Source organism: Neophocaena asiaeorientalis, unplaced genomic scaffold, assembly GCF_003031525.2.
Source record: "Neophocaena asiaeorientalis asiaeorientalis breed wild unplaced genomic scaffold, Neophocaena_asiaeorientalis_V1.1 scaffold327, whole genome shotgun sequence".
In the NCBI taxonomy this organism is placed as follows: Eukaryota; Metazoa; Chordata; class Mammalia; order Artiodactyla; family Phocoenidae; genus Neophocaena; species Neophocaena asiaeorientalis.
This window is the reverse complement of record NW_020174560.1, coordinates 4,750,397-4,766,757: the sequence shown is the minus strand read 5'-3', so window position 1 is coordinate 4,766,757 and position 16,361 is coordinate 4,750,397. Positions and strand designations below refer to the sequence as shown.

Sequence of the window (16,361 nt, the reverse complement as noted above, 5' to 3'; positions counted from 1 at the left end):
GATCCATTTTATCTGTGATATGCAAGGCAGAGACAATTATCAATTCCATTTTATACACAGGTACTGTGGCAGGTTATGTGACTTGCCCAAGATCAGGTAACTGATTAGAACAGAACTGAAATTCTGTCCTCCTAGTCCAGTGCTAAGCCACTATATCAATCCTTAGAGTAAAGATTTCCATACTCTGGTCTCTGTTTTGTTCGGGGGGGGAGGCCTGGCTTCACAAAATAACATACAAAGCATCTGGTGTGTACACAACAAATGCTTCCATACTCTGGATATTAAAACAGGAGCCAAGAGATTACATACATTCCCTGGAGTGCTAAGTTGCTTGTACCTTTAAAAAACAAAAATAAAATCTCCTGCAATAATTTTAGGGACCTTTGCTTTCGGAACATTGCATAAAAAAACAAACAGCCTGGAATTTCATCACAATAGCTCAGTACCACTGTACTTAATGTACTTGATACTACTGTCCTAAAATGACATCTCCATTTGACATGAGTCACTACCAAACGAGCATGACTTTCTGTTACTAAGGACTTGGCCTAAATTAGAACCAATGCGTCAAGATGGTAGAAGGCCCCTTGTATCCAATAAGAAAACAACTTCTCATTTTCCCTATATAGGGAAAGTTTGTTATAAATCCTCACCCACCAATAAAATGTCTTCCCACACAGAATGTTCAAAACCTCAGCCCCCTGGAACACACGATAAAGACACTTCAGTACATGTGCCCCTGAGAGAACAGGAGGCAGGGCTGCTACACAACAGGAATAGCTGCTTTCTCCCCAGCAGTTAGCAGCACATGGAAGCACAAGGAGAAAAGTAACTGCTGAGACAAACCTAAATTATTCACGAGAACTGTTGGCAAGACCAAGAGACACTAGGATCATTGGCAAAGCAAACGAGGTGAACACGGTCAGGAAAAAAAGCCATGATTTTGAGGACACAGAGTTTAAAAGGGATAGGACGGAGGATGAAGAAGACAAGGTGATTCTCTTAGTTTCACGTTCATGATTTACAGATCACCTCTCAGGGGCCAGGTCTTGTCCTCAGTCAGAGTGATGGCAGCCGGCAGCTCCAAGACGGGCAGAACCAAGCAATGCCGGCCCTCCAGAGACTGGCAAAGTCTGAGGTCAGCAACTGTATTTTGTTTTCTAGCCCCGCCTCTATTTGCAGACCACAGTGGTTACTACTGTTGGATCTGCATATTAATCTAAACCTGGGGTGCAGGTGGGGAGATAGAGAATATCGCCCTTGCTTAACACCAAGTAGTTCTGAATTACTGCTTCATTAATTCCAAACCCCACTGTTGATGTGTAGCATAACTATGAGATCAGAGAAAAGGATTCAGTGATTACCCTGTTCTCTCCAAGCCCACTTCAAAGAGTTAATAACGTTTAAGTCATAGGGCAGGAGTCTTATTTTCTGCGTGTATACAATTCTGCAATTACTTTTTAAAATTAAAAGTTATTCTCTTTCTGTTAGTCCCTAGTTGGAAATGAAGATAGAGTCCTGTAGTTAATTGTGTACCAATGCCCAGAATGATAATAGATTAAAATTTTTACTTTTAGATCTTAATTTAGAGCCCCTGTCATTCATTCAGAGTAAAACCTCAGGTCTGATTAACCGTAAGAAATTAGGACATGAGCTCTGACCTTTCTTCCTGTTAAGAGAAAATCAGTTCAAGGATCATCTAAGGATTTACTCTCTCCAAGCAAAACTTTCTTCAAGAGATACACAGCAAAACACTGCCGACCCATTTAGAACCAGCTGTATCGAGAAATCCCAGCTTCTGTTTCTCTTTTATAGACCACTGTTTTAATCACCATATCCAGATTTGGTCAGCAAAAGTCTGCTTAGAGAGATGGTCCCGGTGTGAACCTGACAGGCAATGGTGAATAAGATAAAAGTCACCTGCCAAATCCAGCAGTGGACTGGCTTTCTAGAAAAGTATAGCTTGGCAGTTTCTATACAGTACATCATAGCACCCCACTAAATCTATTCCTAAAGAGAGAGTCAGAAATACAACAATCCAATACTGTGTGTCAAGAACATAGTTTGGAAGAGAGCTTGAAATAATGTCTACCACAAGAGAAAATCCAAAATAGCCTTTTAACCACAGAACAAGTAGATCTCAGCTAATGCATCATGGCTGGAATTTATGTGGAAACGGCATACCTCCCTGGCTGCTTTCTGTACAAACCGCTCGTCAGTGACCCGGAAGGCCCGGCACAGGGCCTCAGCAGGATCATGGGGGAACATCTCCTGGCGTACTAAGTTAACATGCAGGTGAATGGAGGCATAAATGGCAGCGTCCACTCCCCCGTGGCCATCAAACACTGCAAAGTAAGCTTGTTCTTCCTGGTCCTGTCAATAGGAACACAGAAACAGTTAAAGGAGTTAGGTATAGCATGACTCAAATGAGCCAGTCCCCCGCACTGCTGCCCGTCCTCCTCCACTGCTTTGTCACCCAGATAATGAGACTAAATGTTTCCCTTTCCTGACGTGCCTGATCAAATGCTAAAATACCTGCAACGTTAGGGCATCTGTGTTTACACACCAGAACACTGGAACACATCATGCCCAATTAGCTCAGGCTGAAGCGCCCTCTCTCACTGTGAAAGCTGTTGTCTTGTACCATGGAAACCACCTACATACATTGGCTTCAAAGTTGCTGTTATAAGTTGTGGGGAGGGGGAGAAAGAGAAGATATGAGGAGGAATTAAAGCAAAGGCTGTTCTGGATTGAGGATTTTTGTCAAAAGGAAAGTACTTTAATAAAATTAGAAACTGAGAACAATAGGAAATAACTGGCCTTCCAAGCACGAGGCCAATTATGTTAGATCGTTTAAAATACGATCTAAGAGAGAAAATGAAAGCATACACATACTTCTAAACTATAATATCGCCTTCATAAATCATTCATGGTCACATTATATTCTCACCATAAATAACACAGTCTCGGGCTTCCCTGGTGGCGCTGATGCAGGGGACGCGGGTTCGTGCCCCGGTCCGGGAAGATCCCACATGCCGCGGAGCAGCTAGGCCCGTGAGCCATGGCCGCTGAGCCTGCGCGTCCGGAGCCTGTGCTCCGCAACGGGAGAGGCCACAACAGTGAGAGGCCCGTGTACCGCAAAAAAAAAAAACAAAAAACAAAAAACACAGTCTCTAAATTGGTTACCCAAACTTGAACCACATCAGATGTTTCTATGTCTTTACCTAATCCCCTAATTCAAGATGTAGCTTCACATTTCCTAGCTCACCCTCTGCTTGAAGCCCTATGGCAACTGCCAGAAGAGAGTCTTCCAAACCTGTTATTTGTCTTGACAACGGAAGCCTAATCACAAGAGTACCTTTAACTCATTAAGTACTTAGTTTTTTCTTTCTCTTCAACTCAAGTGTTTAAATCTCAGCTCTAGCTCACTTAGGAGATCTGTAACTCACTGAACTCTCACTGAGTTCTGGGTCCCTTTTAGGCAACACTACGTAATAATTTTCATTTGGAAGCTTTGACTTCTTCCTTGGGCTCTTGGAGAGTTCAGCTGAGTCCAGGCCCTGTCATTCAAAGTGAATAAAATATACAAAGTAAAGCATATAATTTTCTTGTGCTTGTTTTTTCATCTATTAGATAGGGATGAGTTGGTATCTCATGGGGATTTGGAAGGACTACTAAAATATACTAAAACAACAGGTATATTTGTGCTTTGAAAAAGTTCTTTTGAAATGAACTATTACATTTACAAAAGTACCAAATATAAATGTCCACAGAGTAACGATACAACCTAATATTATGAAATCTATATCTAATACAGATTATTACAACTAGTTAATTTAGCAATATAATCAAACCATCTATAATGCCACTGAAGATGACACTGATGAACAGAGCTCTTTAGAAAAAAACTCTTTGACATGTAGAATTTCTACCTTGTACTAAAGAAGTACTCATTTTTCGACGAGGGGGTAATATCCAAACTATATTAAAATATATATAATATGTTAAAAACATATTAAATATATAAAATATAAATATACTTATATATATATAAATAGTTCATACAAGTCAATATCAAAAAAACCCAATCCAAAAAAATGGGGAGAAGACCTGAACAGACACGTTTCCAAAGAAGATACACAGATGACTAACAGGCATATGAAAAGACGCTCAACATCGCTAATTATCAGAGAAATGCAAATCAAAAGAACAAAGAGATATCACCTCACACCCATCTGAATGGCCATCATCAGGAAGAACACAAATAACAAATGTTGGAGAGAATGTAGAGAAAAGGGAACCTCCTACACTGCTGATGGGAATGTAAATTGATGCAGCCACTGTGGAAAACAATATGGATGTTCCTCAAAAAACTAAAAATAGAACTACTGTATGATCCAGCAATTCCACTCCTGGGTATATATCCAGAAAAAACAAAAACACTAATTCAAAAAGATACATGCACCTCAGTGTTCATAGCAGCACTATTTACAATTGCCAAGATAAGGAAACAACCCAAGTGTCCATCAATAGATGAGTGGGTAAAGAAGATGTGAAATAGATATATATTATTCAGCCATAAAGAAATTCTGCCATTTGCAGCAACACAGATAGACCTAGAGAATATTATGCTTAGTGAAATAAGTCAAACAGGGAAAGACAAATACTGTATGATATCGCTTATATGTAGAATCTAAAAAATAAACCAAACAAATGTATATAATAAAACAGAAGCAGACTCACAGATATAGAAGACAAACTAGTGGTTACCAGTGGGGAGTGGGAAGAGGGGAGGGGTGAGACAGGGATATAGGATTCGAAGATATAAACTACTATGTATAAAATAAATAAGCAACAAGGATATATTATATAGTACAGGGAATTATAGCCATTATTCTTCTAATAACTTTTAATGGAATATAATCTGTAAAAATACTGACTCATTATGCTGTACACGTGAAACATTATAATGTAAATCAACTATACTTCAATTTTTAAAAAAGGGATAAAGAGATGTGGTGTGTATGTATACACGTACACACACACAAAATGGAATGGTACTCAGCCGTAAAAAAGAATGTAATTTTGCTATTTGCAACACCATGGATAGACTTGGAGGGCATTAGGTTTAGTGAAACAAGTCAGACAGAGAAAGACAAATACTATATGCTATCACCTGTATGTACAATCTAAATAAAAGAAATGAACAAAATGGAAACAGGCTCACAGACACAGAGAACAAACTAGTGGTTACCAAGGGGAGAGGGAAGTGGGGGCAGTGTAAGGGAAGGGGATTAAGAGACACAAATGACTATGTATAAAATAAATAAGCTACAAGGATACAGTACAGCACAGGGAATACAGCCAATACTTTATAATAACTAAATGGACTATAATCTATAAAAATTTTGAATCACTATATTGTACACCTGAAACTAATTGTAAATCAAAATACCTCGATAAAAAATTCTTATTTAAAGTAAATAGCAGTAAATTTTTTTTAATGTACTCATTTTTAAACAGCTCAATTGGCAGGATAAGGGTAAAATTGAAAAACTGCACATCCAAGCAGTTTTTTTGGTTTTGGGGTTTTTTTGAATTTTATTTATTTTTCTATACAGCAGGTTCTTATTAGTTATCCATTTTATACAGATTAGTGTATATATGTCAATCCCAATCTCCCAGTTCATCCAAGCAGTTTTTAGATGATGAGTGGGCTGATTGGGATCATCACAAAGAGGAAGAGGGCAATAACAGCTTTATGTGGGCATGAGAATGTAACTTTAAACAATACAAGATTGGTGAGGAGATTCCTAAACAATGTAACATCAGAAGAAACAAAGGAGCCAAGTGGATCTCTTAAAAAAATACTGATGTCTTCCCTGTTATAAAGATAATGTATGTCTATGGAAGCAACTTAAATGTCCATCGACAGATGAATGAATAAAGAAGATGTGGTATGTGTGTGAGTGTGTCTGTGTGTGTATGTAATGGAATATTACTCAGCCATAAAAAAAAAAGAATGAAATAATGCCATTTGCAGCGACATAGATGGGCCTAGAGATTATCGTACTAAGTGAAGTAAGTCAGACAGAAAGACAAATACCATATATCACTTATATGTAGAATCTAAAATGACACAAATGAACTTATTTATGAAACAGAAACAGACTCACAGACATAGAAAACAAACTTATGGTTACCAAAGGGGAAAGTGGGTGGGGAGAAATAAACTAGGAGGTTGGGACTAGCAGATACAAACTAAAATACATAAAACTGATAAACAACAAGGTCCTACTGTTTAGCACAGGGAACTATATTCAATACCCTATAATAAGGCATAATGGAAAAGAATGTGAAAAAGAATATATATATGTATTCTTCAGAATATATATATATATATAAAATAACTGAATCACCTTGCTGTACACCAGAAACTAACACAACACTGTAAATCAACGATACTTCAGTTTTTAAAATAAGATAATGTATGTTTACTTGGACTAATAAGAAGTGTACAGAAGGAAATAAATATCTCTAATCCCACCATCCACAGATAACCAGTCTTTTTTCTATAAATATAAATTTTTAATAAAATAAAATTAGAATCATAATGTACATAAAATTTTATATCCTGCTTTTTGTTATTTGCCTCATCATTAGCATTTCCCCCAAGTCATTAAGTATTTAAATGGATAAGTACTATACATCTTACGAGCATATCATAGTAATCATTTCCTATATATGACTTAGATCCTATATATGACTTATGATCTAAGTCAATTTTTTATTATTGACTATGTTGTGTAAAACATTTATGTCAAACAAAACATGTAAGAATTTCCTGCATTTCTTTTACCTTATAAAAGTAAAAGTGAAATTATCGGGTTTCCCTGGTGGCGCAGTGGTTAAGAATCCACCTGCCAATGCAGGGGACACGGGTTTGCGCCCTGGGCCAGGAAGATCCCACTTGCCACAGAGCAACTAAGCCCATGCACCATGACTACTGAGCCTGCGCTCTAGAGCCCGTGAGCCACAACTACTGAAGCCTGTGCGCCTACAGCCTGTGCTCCACAAGAGAAGCCACCGCCATGAGACGCCTGCGCACCACAACGAAGAGTAGCCCCCGCTCGCTGCAACTGGAGAAAGCCCGCACGCAGCAATGAAGACCCAATGCAGCCAAAATTAAATACATAAAATATTTTAAGTGAAATTATCAAATCAAAGGGTGTGAGGGGCTTCCCTGGTGGTGCAGTGGTTAAGAATCCGCCTGCCAATGCAGGGGACACGGGTTTGAGCCCTGGTCCGGGAAGATCCCACATGCCGTGGAGCAGCTAAGCCCATGCGCCACAACTACTGAAGCCTGTGCGCCTAGAGCCTGTGCTCCGCAACAAGAGAAGCCACCGCCATGAGAAGCCCGCGAAGCCGGCAAACCAAAACGAAGAGTAGCCCCCGCTCGCCGCAACTAGAGAAAGCACATGCGCAGCCAAAGATAAATAAAAAAATTTAAAAAGGGTGTGCAAATTTATAAGGGTCTAAATATGTGTTCCCAAATTGCCCTCAAGGTCTGTTTCACTACAGCAAAGTGCTCCTTTCTGAGTGAGGCTTTTGAGTTGATTTTTGAGGCAAAATGAAAACCAACCAGGTCAACAAACGGCCATGATGACCTCAAACCTGAGTATAATCTTCAAGTAGGTGCAGTGGTTTAAGGGCTGTTTATCACAGTACAGCCTTTAGGGGTTACATTTGCATGGGTGTGGTATCAGCTGATCTTTCTTGTAACGTGAGTACCAATTACCAGCCCACCATCACTGCTTATCAGACCTTGACAGTCAGCTAAAATTTAAAGTTAGCTGCTAAATGAAGGAAACAGTGTGCTTTGTATAAATCACTACATTGTAATTTTTAAGTTATGGACTTGAGTGAGGAAAAGCGGCAAGTGACAGGCATAGGAAACAAACCTACATCTGTTTGCATTAACATAATAGAAAAAAAAGAGGAAGATAAGAAAATGGTTATTAAATTGACAAGGCTCATATGATCCAATCTGTCAGTCACAGAGATTCATGAAATGTAATTCCAGCTACTTTCCTATCTCAGAAACCAAGATTTTAAAAGTAAAATCACATGAGATCAGAAAACTGTCTTAGTCTTAAATTTATTCCTTTATGTTTGTGTTTTGTGTTGCTTCAGAAACATAGTAATGTGGGAACTTAATAGACAACGTTTGATTATACTATAGAAATAGGTTCCTTTTAAAAACAGCTTTATTGAGATATAACAGCTTTCTTTTTTGTTTATATGTTTATAGAATGTCTCTGGAAGGTTACACAAGGTCTGGTAACTTTGCTTGCCTCCGTGGAGGGGATATGAAGTGTCTGAGAGACAAGGATAAGAGAGGGATTTTTATTTTCCAATTCTAAACCACGTGAATGCATTACCGATTCAAAATAACGTAAAATAGTTCCTTTCCTTTCAACTAATGGAAGCAAATTTGTGCCACTTTGCCCTTAGTCCTATTCGAACCTATCAGAGATATTACTACAGCATATTAGAAGTTCTCTCGGTAGAAAACAGGCCTGTGATGGTGTTTTGCTTTCCAAATCTCACTGACACTTCAAAAGTGCCCTTTACCTCTAGGTTGAAGAGCATATTAAAGTCAGGAATGCAGACATGTTTGTCCTCCATTTTCCTGCGCATGTTTTTGATGGCATGGATTGATGTCTCATAATAAAGCTGGGGTCTCCTGCGGAGAGGGAAGTCTTTCACCCAGCTGCAGCAAATCTCGTGTAGTTTACTGAAGACAGAACGGGCCAATTTCACTGTCTCAATCTCTGTGAAAGAAACAGAAACCCCCAGTGAAGACCCTTGTAAAACTGCTTTTCACTTGCCTGCTTGGTAAAGACCGAAGTAGGTCACCTTGGTCAAGCTCCTCCTTAACAGAAGAAGTTCCTCCTTCTCAAGAGAAGTGAAATGTTGCTGCTGAAGAGAGAAAAGGACAACCTATCTAGCAGAAAACCATCAGCCAGCAGCTGCCACTAAGATATCCTTGTGTCATGAGGAGAAAACCTCTGAGCAGGGCTGATCTATCTATTCCTAGGCTGGAGTTCTTCCAGCCGGTGAAGTGCTCTGGCAACACCATCTAGTTCAGAGCACTTCTGTTTGGCTGCCAAGGTTATCATCTGGAAACCCAAGCCCCCTGTGCTTAGAAGAATGACTGAAATATGAACAGTGGTCATCCAACTAATTGGAATATGAAAGCCTTATGAAAAGAGATCATTCATTTATAAACAACGGGAATAAGAAAAGTTTACTTTGATTACCATTTGTCTTAAGTCTCTCTCTTTCTTCCTGACCTTTTCCTTTACCTCACTCCAGTTCCCTTATTTTTCTTTCCTGTAACTGATTATAATTCAGAACTAAATTATATACTTTTGTTATCTGATGTATTTTCAAATTAAAGTGGTAGGCAATAGCTTAAATAGTTTAACCAAGAGGTTAACAAATGAGTCTAAAAGTTTGGTATTTCTCTAAGGAAAACATGCTTACATTCTGTCTATGTGTATAACCCTAGATAGAAGAAAGGAGATAGCAATCAGACGATTCTTCACCCTAGACTATTAAGTCTACTACTTGACCCATTAAGTGGAGTAGACTAAGCTCACTTCTGAGGCTCCCTTGCATCCCTCAGTGCATGGACAGGTGTGTAAGCCTTTCAAGCAACACTGAATAGTACTGAAGAGACTGTATCTCACATCATCTGCACTCAAGCTGTCCTCTACTCAAATTGCAGCTGTTGAAATAACCAAGGGAAGTTTAGGTTATCTCAGGCCAGTATTTTAGAGGGTCCCCCTACATCCCAAGTAAAAAAATTTAGAATTCTCCAAAAAAAAAATTTTTTTTTAACTTCACTTAAATCAGATATAGCTTGACAGCCTGAGAAAACGTGTGCCAGATTGGCACACATGTTGCACACACCTCTTCTGATCTAGAGCACAAATCTCAAAGAAGAGAGATTACGTGTTCTAGAATGGCCTGGGAACTTAGACTCCCATTTCTTTACTCTTTACCCTGCTGTTGCCTTAATCTGTAACTTTACCTGTTTTCTTATTCAGAATTCTTCTTTCAGTGACTGTACTCAGAAATCTGGTCTCAAGGTTTTTGTTGCTTTTCTTTTGCTCATTAACATAGTACAGGGTGGCAAACCGTGTTTGTGACTTTGTCCCCTTTGACATTTTTATATAACCGAAAGTCAAGGGTACATTTGAAAGAGAAAAGAAGTTCAAAGAGCAAGTACAACCTGAGGAGGTGTGTATAAGAGGGAAAAACTGAGGCCAGTAGACAACCCAACATTTTGTTTTTAGCAACTCCGATCTTTCTGCTTGTTTGTTTAAAGCACCAGTTACCAGAGCCTGTCTCTTTCAGCCAGCAATTACCTATTTGTATCTCTCCAACCCCTCTGGTCTCCGCAACAGCATATCCCCCCAAATCCAGACCCTACATTTGGGTGTGCATTTGACTCCATCACAACGGAAGACTGCAAATCAGTAAGTGAATTCAGAAACTTCGAGGGAGCATGGGGTGGGCTGAAACAAATAACTGATATTAACTACCAGGATAGTTCCCAGATTCCCAGATCATAATGTAAGACGTTATATCATACTTTGGTTTGATTATTACTGTTTATATTACTCTTAGTATATATACCTCTACTGTCCAATCAGGTAGTTTACTAGCTACATGTGGCTATTTAACTTTAAATTAACTAAAATTACATAAAATTTAAAATTCAGTTTTTTGGTCACATTAGCTATATTTCAAGTACTCAGTAACTATATAGGGCCACTGGCTACCACACTGGACAATGCAGGTAGAGAACATTTCCATCATTGTGCTGTCTACTGGACAGCCCTGGTGTAGACAGATTAAATTGATCAAGGGAAGCAATACCAGCTTTCTCTAATATTTAGGGGACCACTAGATCTGTCTTTGTTCACACCATCTATTATAGCTTTTACCACAGTTTTAGACAATGTATAACATTTATTGACTATTTGCTACATTCTATGAATCTGGAACATTTCACAAACAGGCAAAACCATTCTCAATGAGTACTGCCTGTGAGTCTATGTGAGTCTATCTGACTCACACCCATGCTCTACTTTTCCCCAATTAGATTGCAGATAGAGACTGTATCTTAATTGTCCTGGATCAATCATAGTACAGTACCTAGCAGACAGCAGGAGCTCACAAGATGTTGACTAAATAAATGAATAAGCAAACTTTAATAACCACTAAGATATTAAAATATTTGTATGCTTCTTGGTTGTTAATTCTTCTTCACTGATCTCTCCAACTGTTTCTACCATGACGCCATTCTTTAAAAATTACTATAACTTCATAACATGCTTTAATATAAGGAGAACTAATTTTCCTATCATTCTTAACTTTAAAAGACGTCACCTGGGTAGTTTGACATGTTTATTCTTCCAGATGAACTAATTATTTTGTCAAAGTTTGAGGGGGAACTGTGTTGCCATTGTGTTTGGGATCATACTGAATTTACAGAGTTATTTGGGGAAAATTGCCTTCTTTTTCATATTAAGTCTTATTCGGGAACAAGTTATACTGTTTCATAAATTTAAATCCTTTTTATGTTGCTCAATAGAGTTTTAACAAAGGTCCTTCTTATTTCTTACTGAATTTATTCCTAGTTATTTTATTTATTTGCTACTCTGAGTCAGAACTTTGTTTTCATGTGTAACCTGCCACCTAGCAAGCATTCCTCTTTCTACCAGGAACATTTCCTTCTCTCCTCTCAGTCCATGTGCATCCAGGGGTAAAACGTTTTTCAGGGCTAGCCAATTAGGAACCATATTCCTCTGGCCAGAGTTATTCGTGCAGGAAAAGGGAAATAACCCCAGCTGGGCTGGTTACAGTGAATCCTGTGGTTTATGTAGGAGCAACTGAGTAAAGTCACTCTTACTTTCCTGCTTGTTTTGAACCTGGGCAGATGAACATCTGGTGCTCCTAGCAGCCATTTTGCCATCCCACAGAGCCTGAAAATAAAATCAAGATGAAAAAGAGTACAGCTGAGAGTTGGAGAAATGCCAGGCCTTTATGACATCATGTGAAGCCTTGAATCTAGCTGTGTAGCCCTTACCTGAAGGGGAGCCAGTAAATTCTGTTTTGCTGAAGCCAGCGGTCACTTGCAACTAAAAAATTCTTTAGTATATACTTTAAGCATACCTGCTAGGTTTTTGGTTTGAGCCAAATTTGGTCCTACAGTGTCCAAGGTGTATCCATCTAGTTCTACTCTATTAAGTGTATTTTTAAAATTAGGAATGAATATTGAAGTTTATCAAATGCTTCTTTGGGCATCCTTAGAGATTATTCTGTTTTTTTCTTTTGACCTATTAATATACAAATTATGTAATAAATGTCCCAATATTTTTGGTTTTTTCACAGCTGTTTCCCCAGGACAGTGCTAAGCTATAGTAAGCCCTCAATAAAATACTCATTAAATGAATTGTTGTACTCAATATACAAATATTTCACTTAAGATTTTTTACATTGATTACTAAGACTTATCTCTCATTCCTTATTTTAGCTTTGTCTTAGGCAAGTTTTGGTATCAGTGTTATGCTGTGCAAATTTTCCTTCTTTCCCTATGCAATTGGATAATTCATTTTAAAAAGCAATGGAATTATCTGTCTTTGTTTGAAAATGTTCACCTGTAGAATCACCTACTCCTTTTGTCCTTTTTGACAATCTTCTCAATTTCTTTCTTCTTAGGTAAAGTTTTGTTAACTTGTATATTTCTAGAAAATACCCAGGTTTTCAAATTTATTTTCACAAAGTTTTCATAATTTCTTTTAATATCCTCTGTATTAGTGATCATTTTCACCTTCTTGTTTTTAATTTTTACATTGGGATATTTTAAATGGATTTTAGGTTTTCTGGACAGGAGTTATGTCTGCCAACAGAAATGCAAGGTTGTTTAACAAACATTGTTAGGGATGACATAAACATTGAAAAGAACTTTGGTATAAGGATTTTTCTTCTTTAAGTCTGTTTTTGGAAACACCTAAGAGAAAAGTCAAAGGGCGTTTCAGTGGGGACTTCAGTGCCTTTAAGACAATGACCGCAGGGCTTATTCAGTATGCTCATTTCCCACTCGGATGTATGGCTAAACACAATACGCCCTGTAGAGATTCTCCTCAGTGCAGTTCACACTGAGTGACTTGGGTTAAACAGAGGAAGGACGTGCAAACACTCTGAACTATAATAGATCATTCTGAATCCCAGCAGTGGCATAGAGACATTACTGGGTAGTCTCTTGGAAAAATATGAAATCTGAATGACCAATGATATCCACCAAAACAAAAATCCTTAATTACACTTTTGCTATCTTATGGGGGTTCAGAAAATTCTTCCAAAGTAGGCACGTAGGGCAACACTTCCATCTTGCTACATTAAGTATTCTCCTGCAGGAAGTGGTGTAAGAACATCAGTATATAAATAATTGCTGCTTGAAATGGAAAAATAAAATTAAATTAAAAAGGGTGCGAAAAAGAGAAAATTGTCCAAAGTAGCAGTCCACCCCCTCACAGCTGTAAATTACTCATCAGTCGTTAATGTCACTGTACTGAGCTGGAGCTGAGTCAGCCATCACCCTGGCTGCAGTGAAGCAGAATTTAATCTCCCTCATCTTTTGGTTATAGGGCTTTTACTTCATGCATCAGTACAAGAGGAAAGACCAATGCTTTGTAGCAGGAATTTCATCCAACTTGACTCTGGAACAATTTGGTTCCAAGTGAAATCAATTACTCTCAGTAAAAACAAGCAGAGGAATTCCTTCTTTGCCAATTTTCTATCAAAAATTATCTAGAGAGATAAAGGAAGAATAGGAATGTTTATTTTTATATCTGCCTCACATTCTCTGGAATCCAGCTGTCCTGATTCATTAATATATGCTTTGTTCCTTCTGCACCATGTTTAAAGGCAAATGCTTAAAATAGAACAAATAGAATGAAATATTAAAATTCCCAACAATTTTGAATAGCCATTCCCTAATTTTTACAACAATTGGTATTTTTTTAGTCTGTCAAATATGTATAAGCCTAACACATTAATAAACATGCCTTCGTTAATAATTAAAGCCTCATAATTTACCTGGAAAAAAGATGTACAATGATCCAGGCAATTAAATCACATTACATAACTGTCATCTCTCCATTTACCTAGGTATGATTTATGATAACATACTGTTACGATAATCTCTCACTCCAGTTACCTTCATGTGGTTTCAAAATATGCCTGTATTTTTCCCTCTTTTCCCTACTTTTATTGATTAGTTTGAAAAAAATTTTTTTGCTTTTTTTTCTCTTGCTACTACTATAAAATCAACCAGTGGGTAAACATAATTAGATATAGTATTTTGTAGACATTTTCTGTGAATCACTACACAGGAGAAGATTTTAATATTTTAAAACAAATAATGCAGAAAAGTACTTACCCACAGTCCCTTCTGTGCCATCGGTTTCCTTTGGAATATAATGTGCAGAAAGATCACTCTGAAGGACTTCATCTGATGTGGCTCTGGCTAAAGCAGCAGCCAAAAAGGAAGGGCAGTTACTAAAAGAGAAAAATAAAAGGCTATTTCAGTAAGAATTAGGAACCATCACATTTTAAATTATTACTAATTACTTATTATTAACATTGTCTCAAAACAAAATTATACCTTTAAACAATATTCACTACATATTTGTTGAGAGCATATAATATGGTAGGCAGTCGCCTAGGCGCTGGGTATACACTGGTGAATAACACAGATATGGCCCCTGACCTGGGGAGGCTTAGGGAGACAGATGATAAGTACACAGATAGGATATAACTTAAAATTGTGATACGTTGTATAAAGGAAACAAATAGGATTGAAAGTATTAAAGGGAAGTACCTACTTAGAATAGTCAGGAATGCCATACCTCAAAGGATGAGAGAGACACAGTTATGTGGAAGTGGGAAGCTGGGGGAGAATATTCCAGACAGAAAAAAAGCATGTGTACAGGCCCTTTCTGAAAGCCTGGTATGTTTGAGGAACTGGAAGAAGCCCAAAGAAGATAAAAGTGTAGTGGGTAAGGGGGAAAGTAGTGAGGAATAAGGTCAGAGGAACAGGAACAGGCCAGTTATATGGATCTTTTACTCAAAACGCAGGGGGAAGTAACTAAAGACTGTGAGCTAGACAGTGTCATAACCAGACATATTAATTAAAATATTACTTTGACTGCTGTGTCAAAGAAAATTGGACGGCAGCAAGAATGAAGGAGGGTGACCAATAAGGAGACTGTTGTAATCCAGGTGAGATTTTTTTAAAAAGTGATTTTGGAGAAAGAAAATATAGAACTTGCTGATTACTGTATGTAGAGGTGAGAGACAGAAAGGAATGAGCCTGAGTCCTAAGGTTTTGGTCTGAGCAGCTCGGTGAATGGTGGCATCGTTCACCTAGATGGAGAAACCAGGAAAAGACAGATTTGTGGAGGAAAAGGGTAAAGTAGAAAATAAGAATTCATTTTAGCCATGTTAAGTTGGAAAAATCTGTGAGATATCCTTGTGAAGGTGTCAGATGGCTAATTATATATTTTAGCGTGGAGCTCAGAGATGTTAGGAAATTTGGAAGTCATGAATGTATGGATGGTATTTAAAACTATGGAAATAGAGGGGAATTCCCTGGCAGTCCAGTGGTTAGGACTCCGCAATTCCCCTGCAGGCGGCATGGGTTCCATCCCTGGCGGGGGAACTAAGATCCCACAAGCTGCGAACCGTGGCCAAAAAAAAAAAATTTTTTTTTAAACTATGGAAATAGAATAGATCACATAGAGAAAACATAAAAAGAGAACTACTATGGACCAGTGACTTCTGTGTGCCTCCTGTTTTCCCCCTTTTGGAATAGTAAGTACCTTCCCAACATACGCATTATATGTTGGGTAGTAGTGGGGAAGGGGGTAGATAATATGCCTCTTTAGTCCCCAAGTTTTCAAATCAAATGGAACTATATTCAAGGAGCTGTCATCAAGAAATTTTACCCAAGGAGTCTCACCTGGACCTGACCTCACTGAGATCCTGAACCTCAAGCCTGAGCCTGACGCCATTAAGGGATGGAACTTTGGGAGACTCTGTGGGGAGGGTGAGTGATGTTTTTGCGTGTGGGAAGGATGTGAATTGTGCAGCCAGAACAGATGGTGGCAGGTTGTTTTTCTAAAAAAGGTCACAGCAATATTTCTGGTCCTACATGCTCTTTAAGAACTTTACCGTTCCAAGTGAAGAGGCAGAATCTGTTTTCCCTTCTTTGAATGTGAATG

The 16,361-nt window shown here is 38.2% G+C and overlaps 1 protein-coding gene across 1 annotated transcript in view; it reads right to left on the bottom strand.

Moving 5' to 3' along the window:
- The window catches only part of PPM1E (protein phosphatase, Mg2+/Mn2+ dependent 1E), a 189,449-nt gene that overhangs the window by 10,944 nt on the left and 162,144 nt on the right, over positions 1–16,361 (bottom strand). The window contains exons 2-4 of the mRNA XM_024757665.1: positions 14,519–14,637; positions 8,635–8,834; positions 2,185–2,373 (exon numbers count right to left, since the gene is read on the bottom strand). Coding sequence (XP_024613433.1) covers positions 2,185–2,373; positions 8,635–8,834; positions 14,519–14,637 — 508 coding nt within the window. The remainder of the gene's footprint in view (positions 1–2,184; positions 2,374–8,634; positions 8,835–14,518; positions 14,638–16,361) is intronic.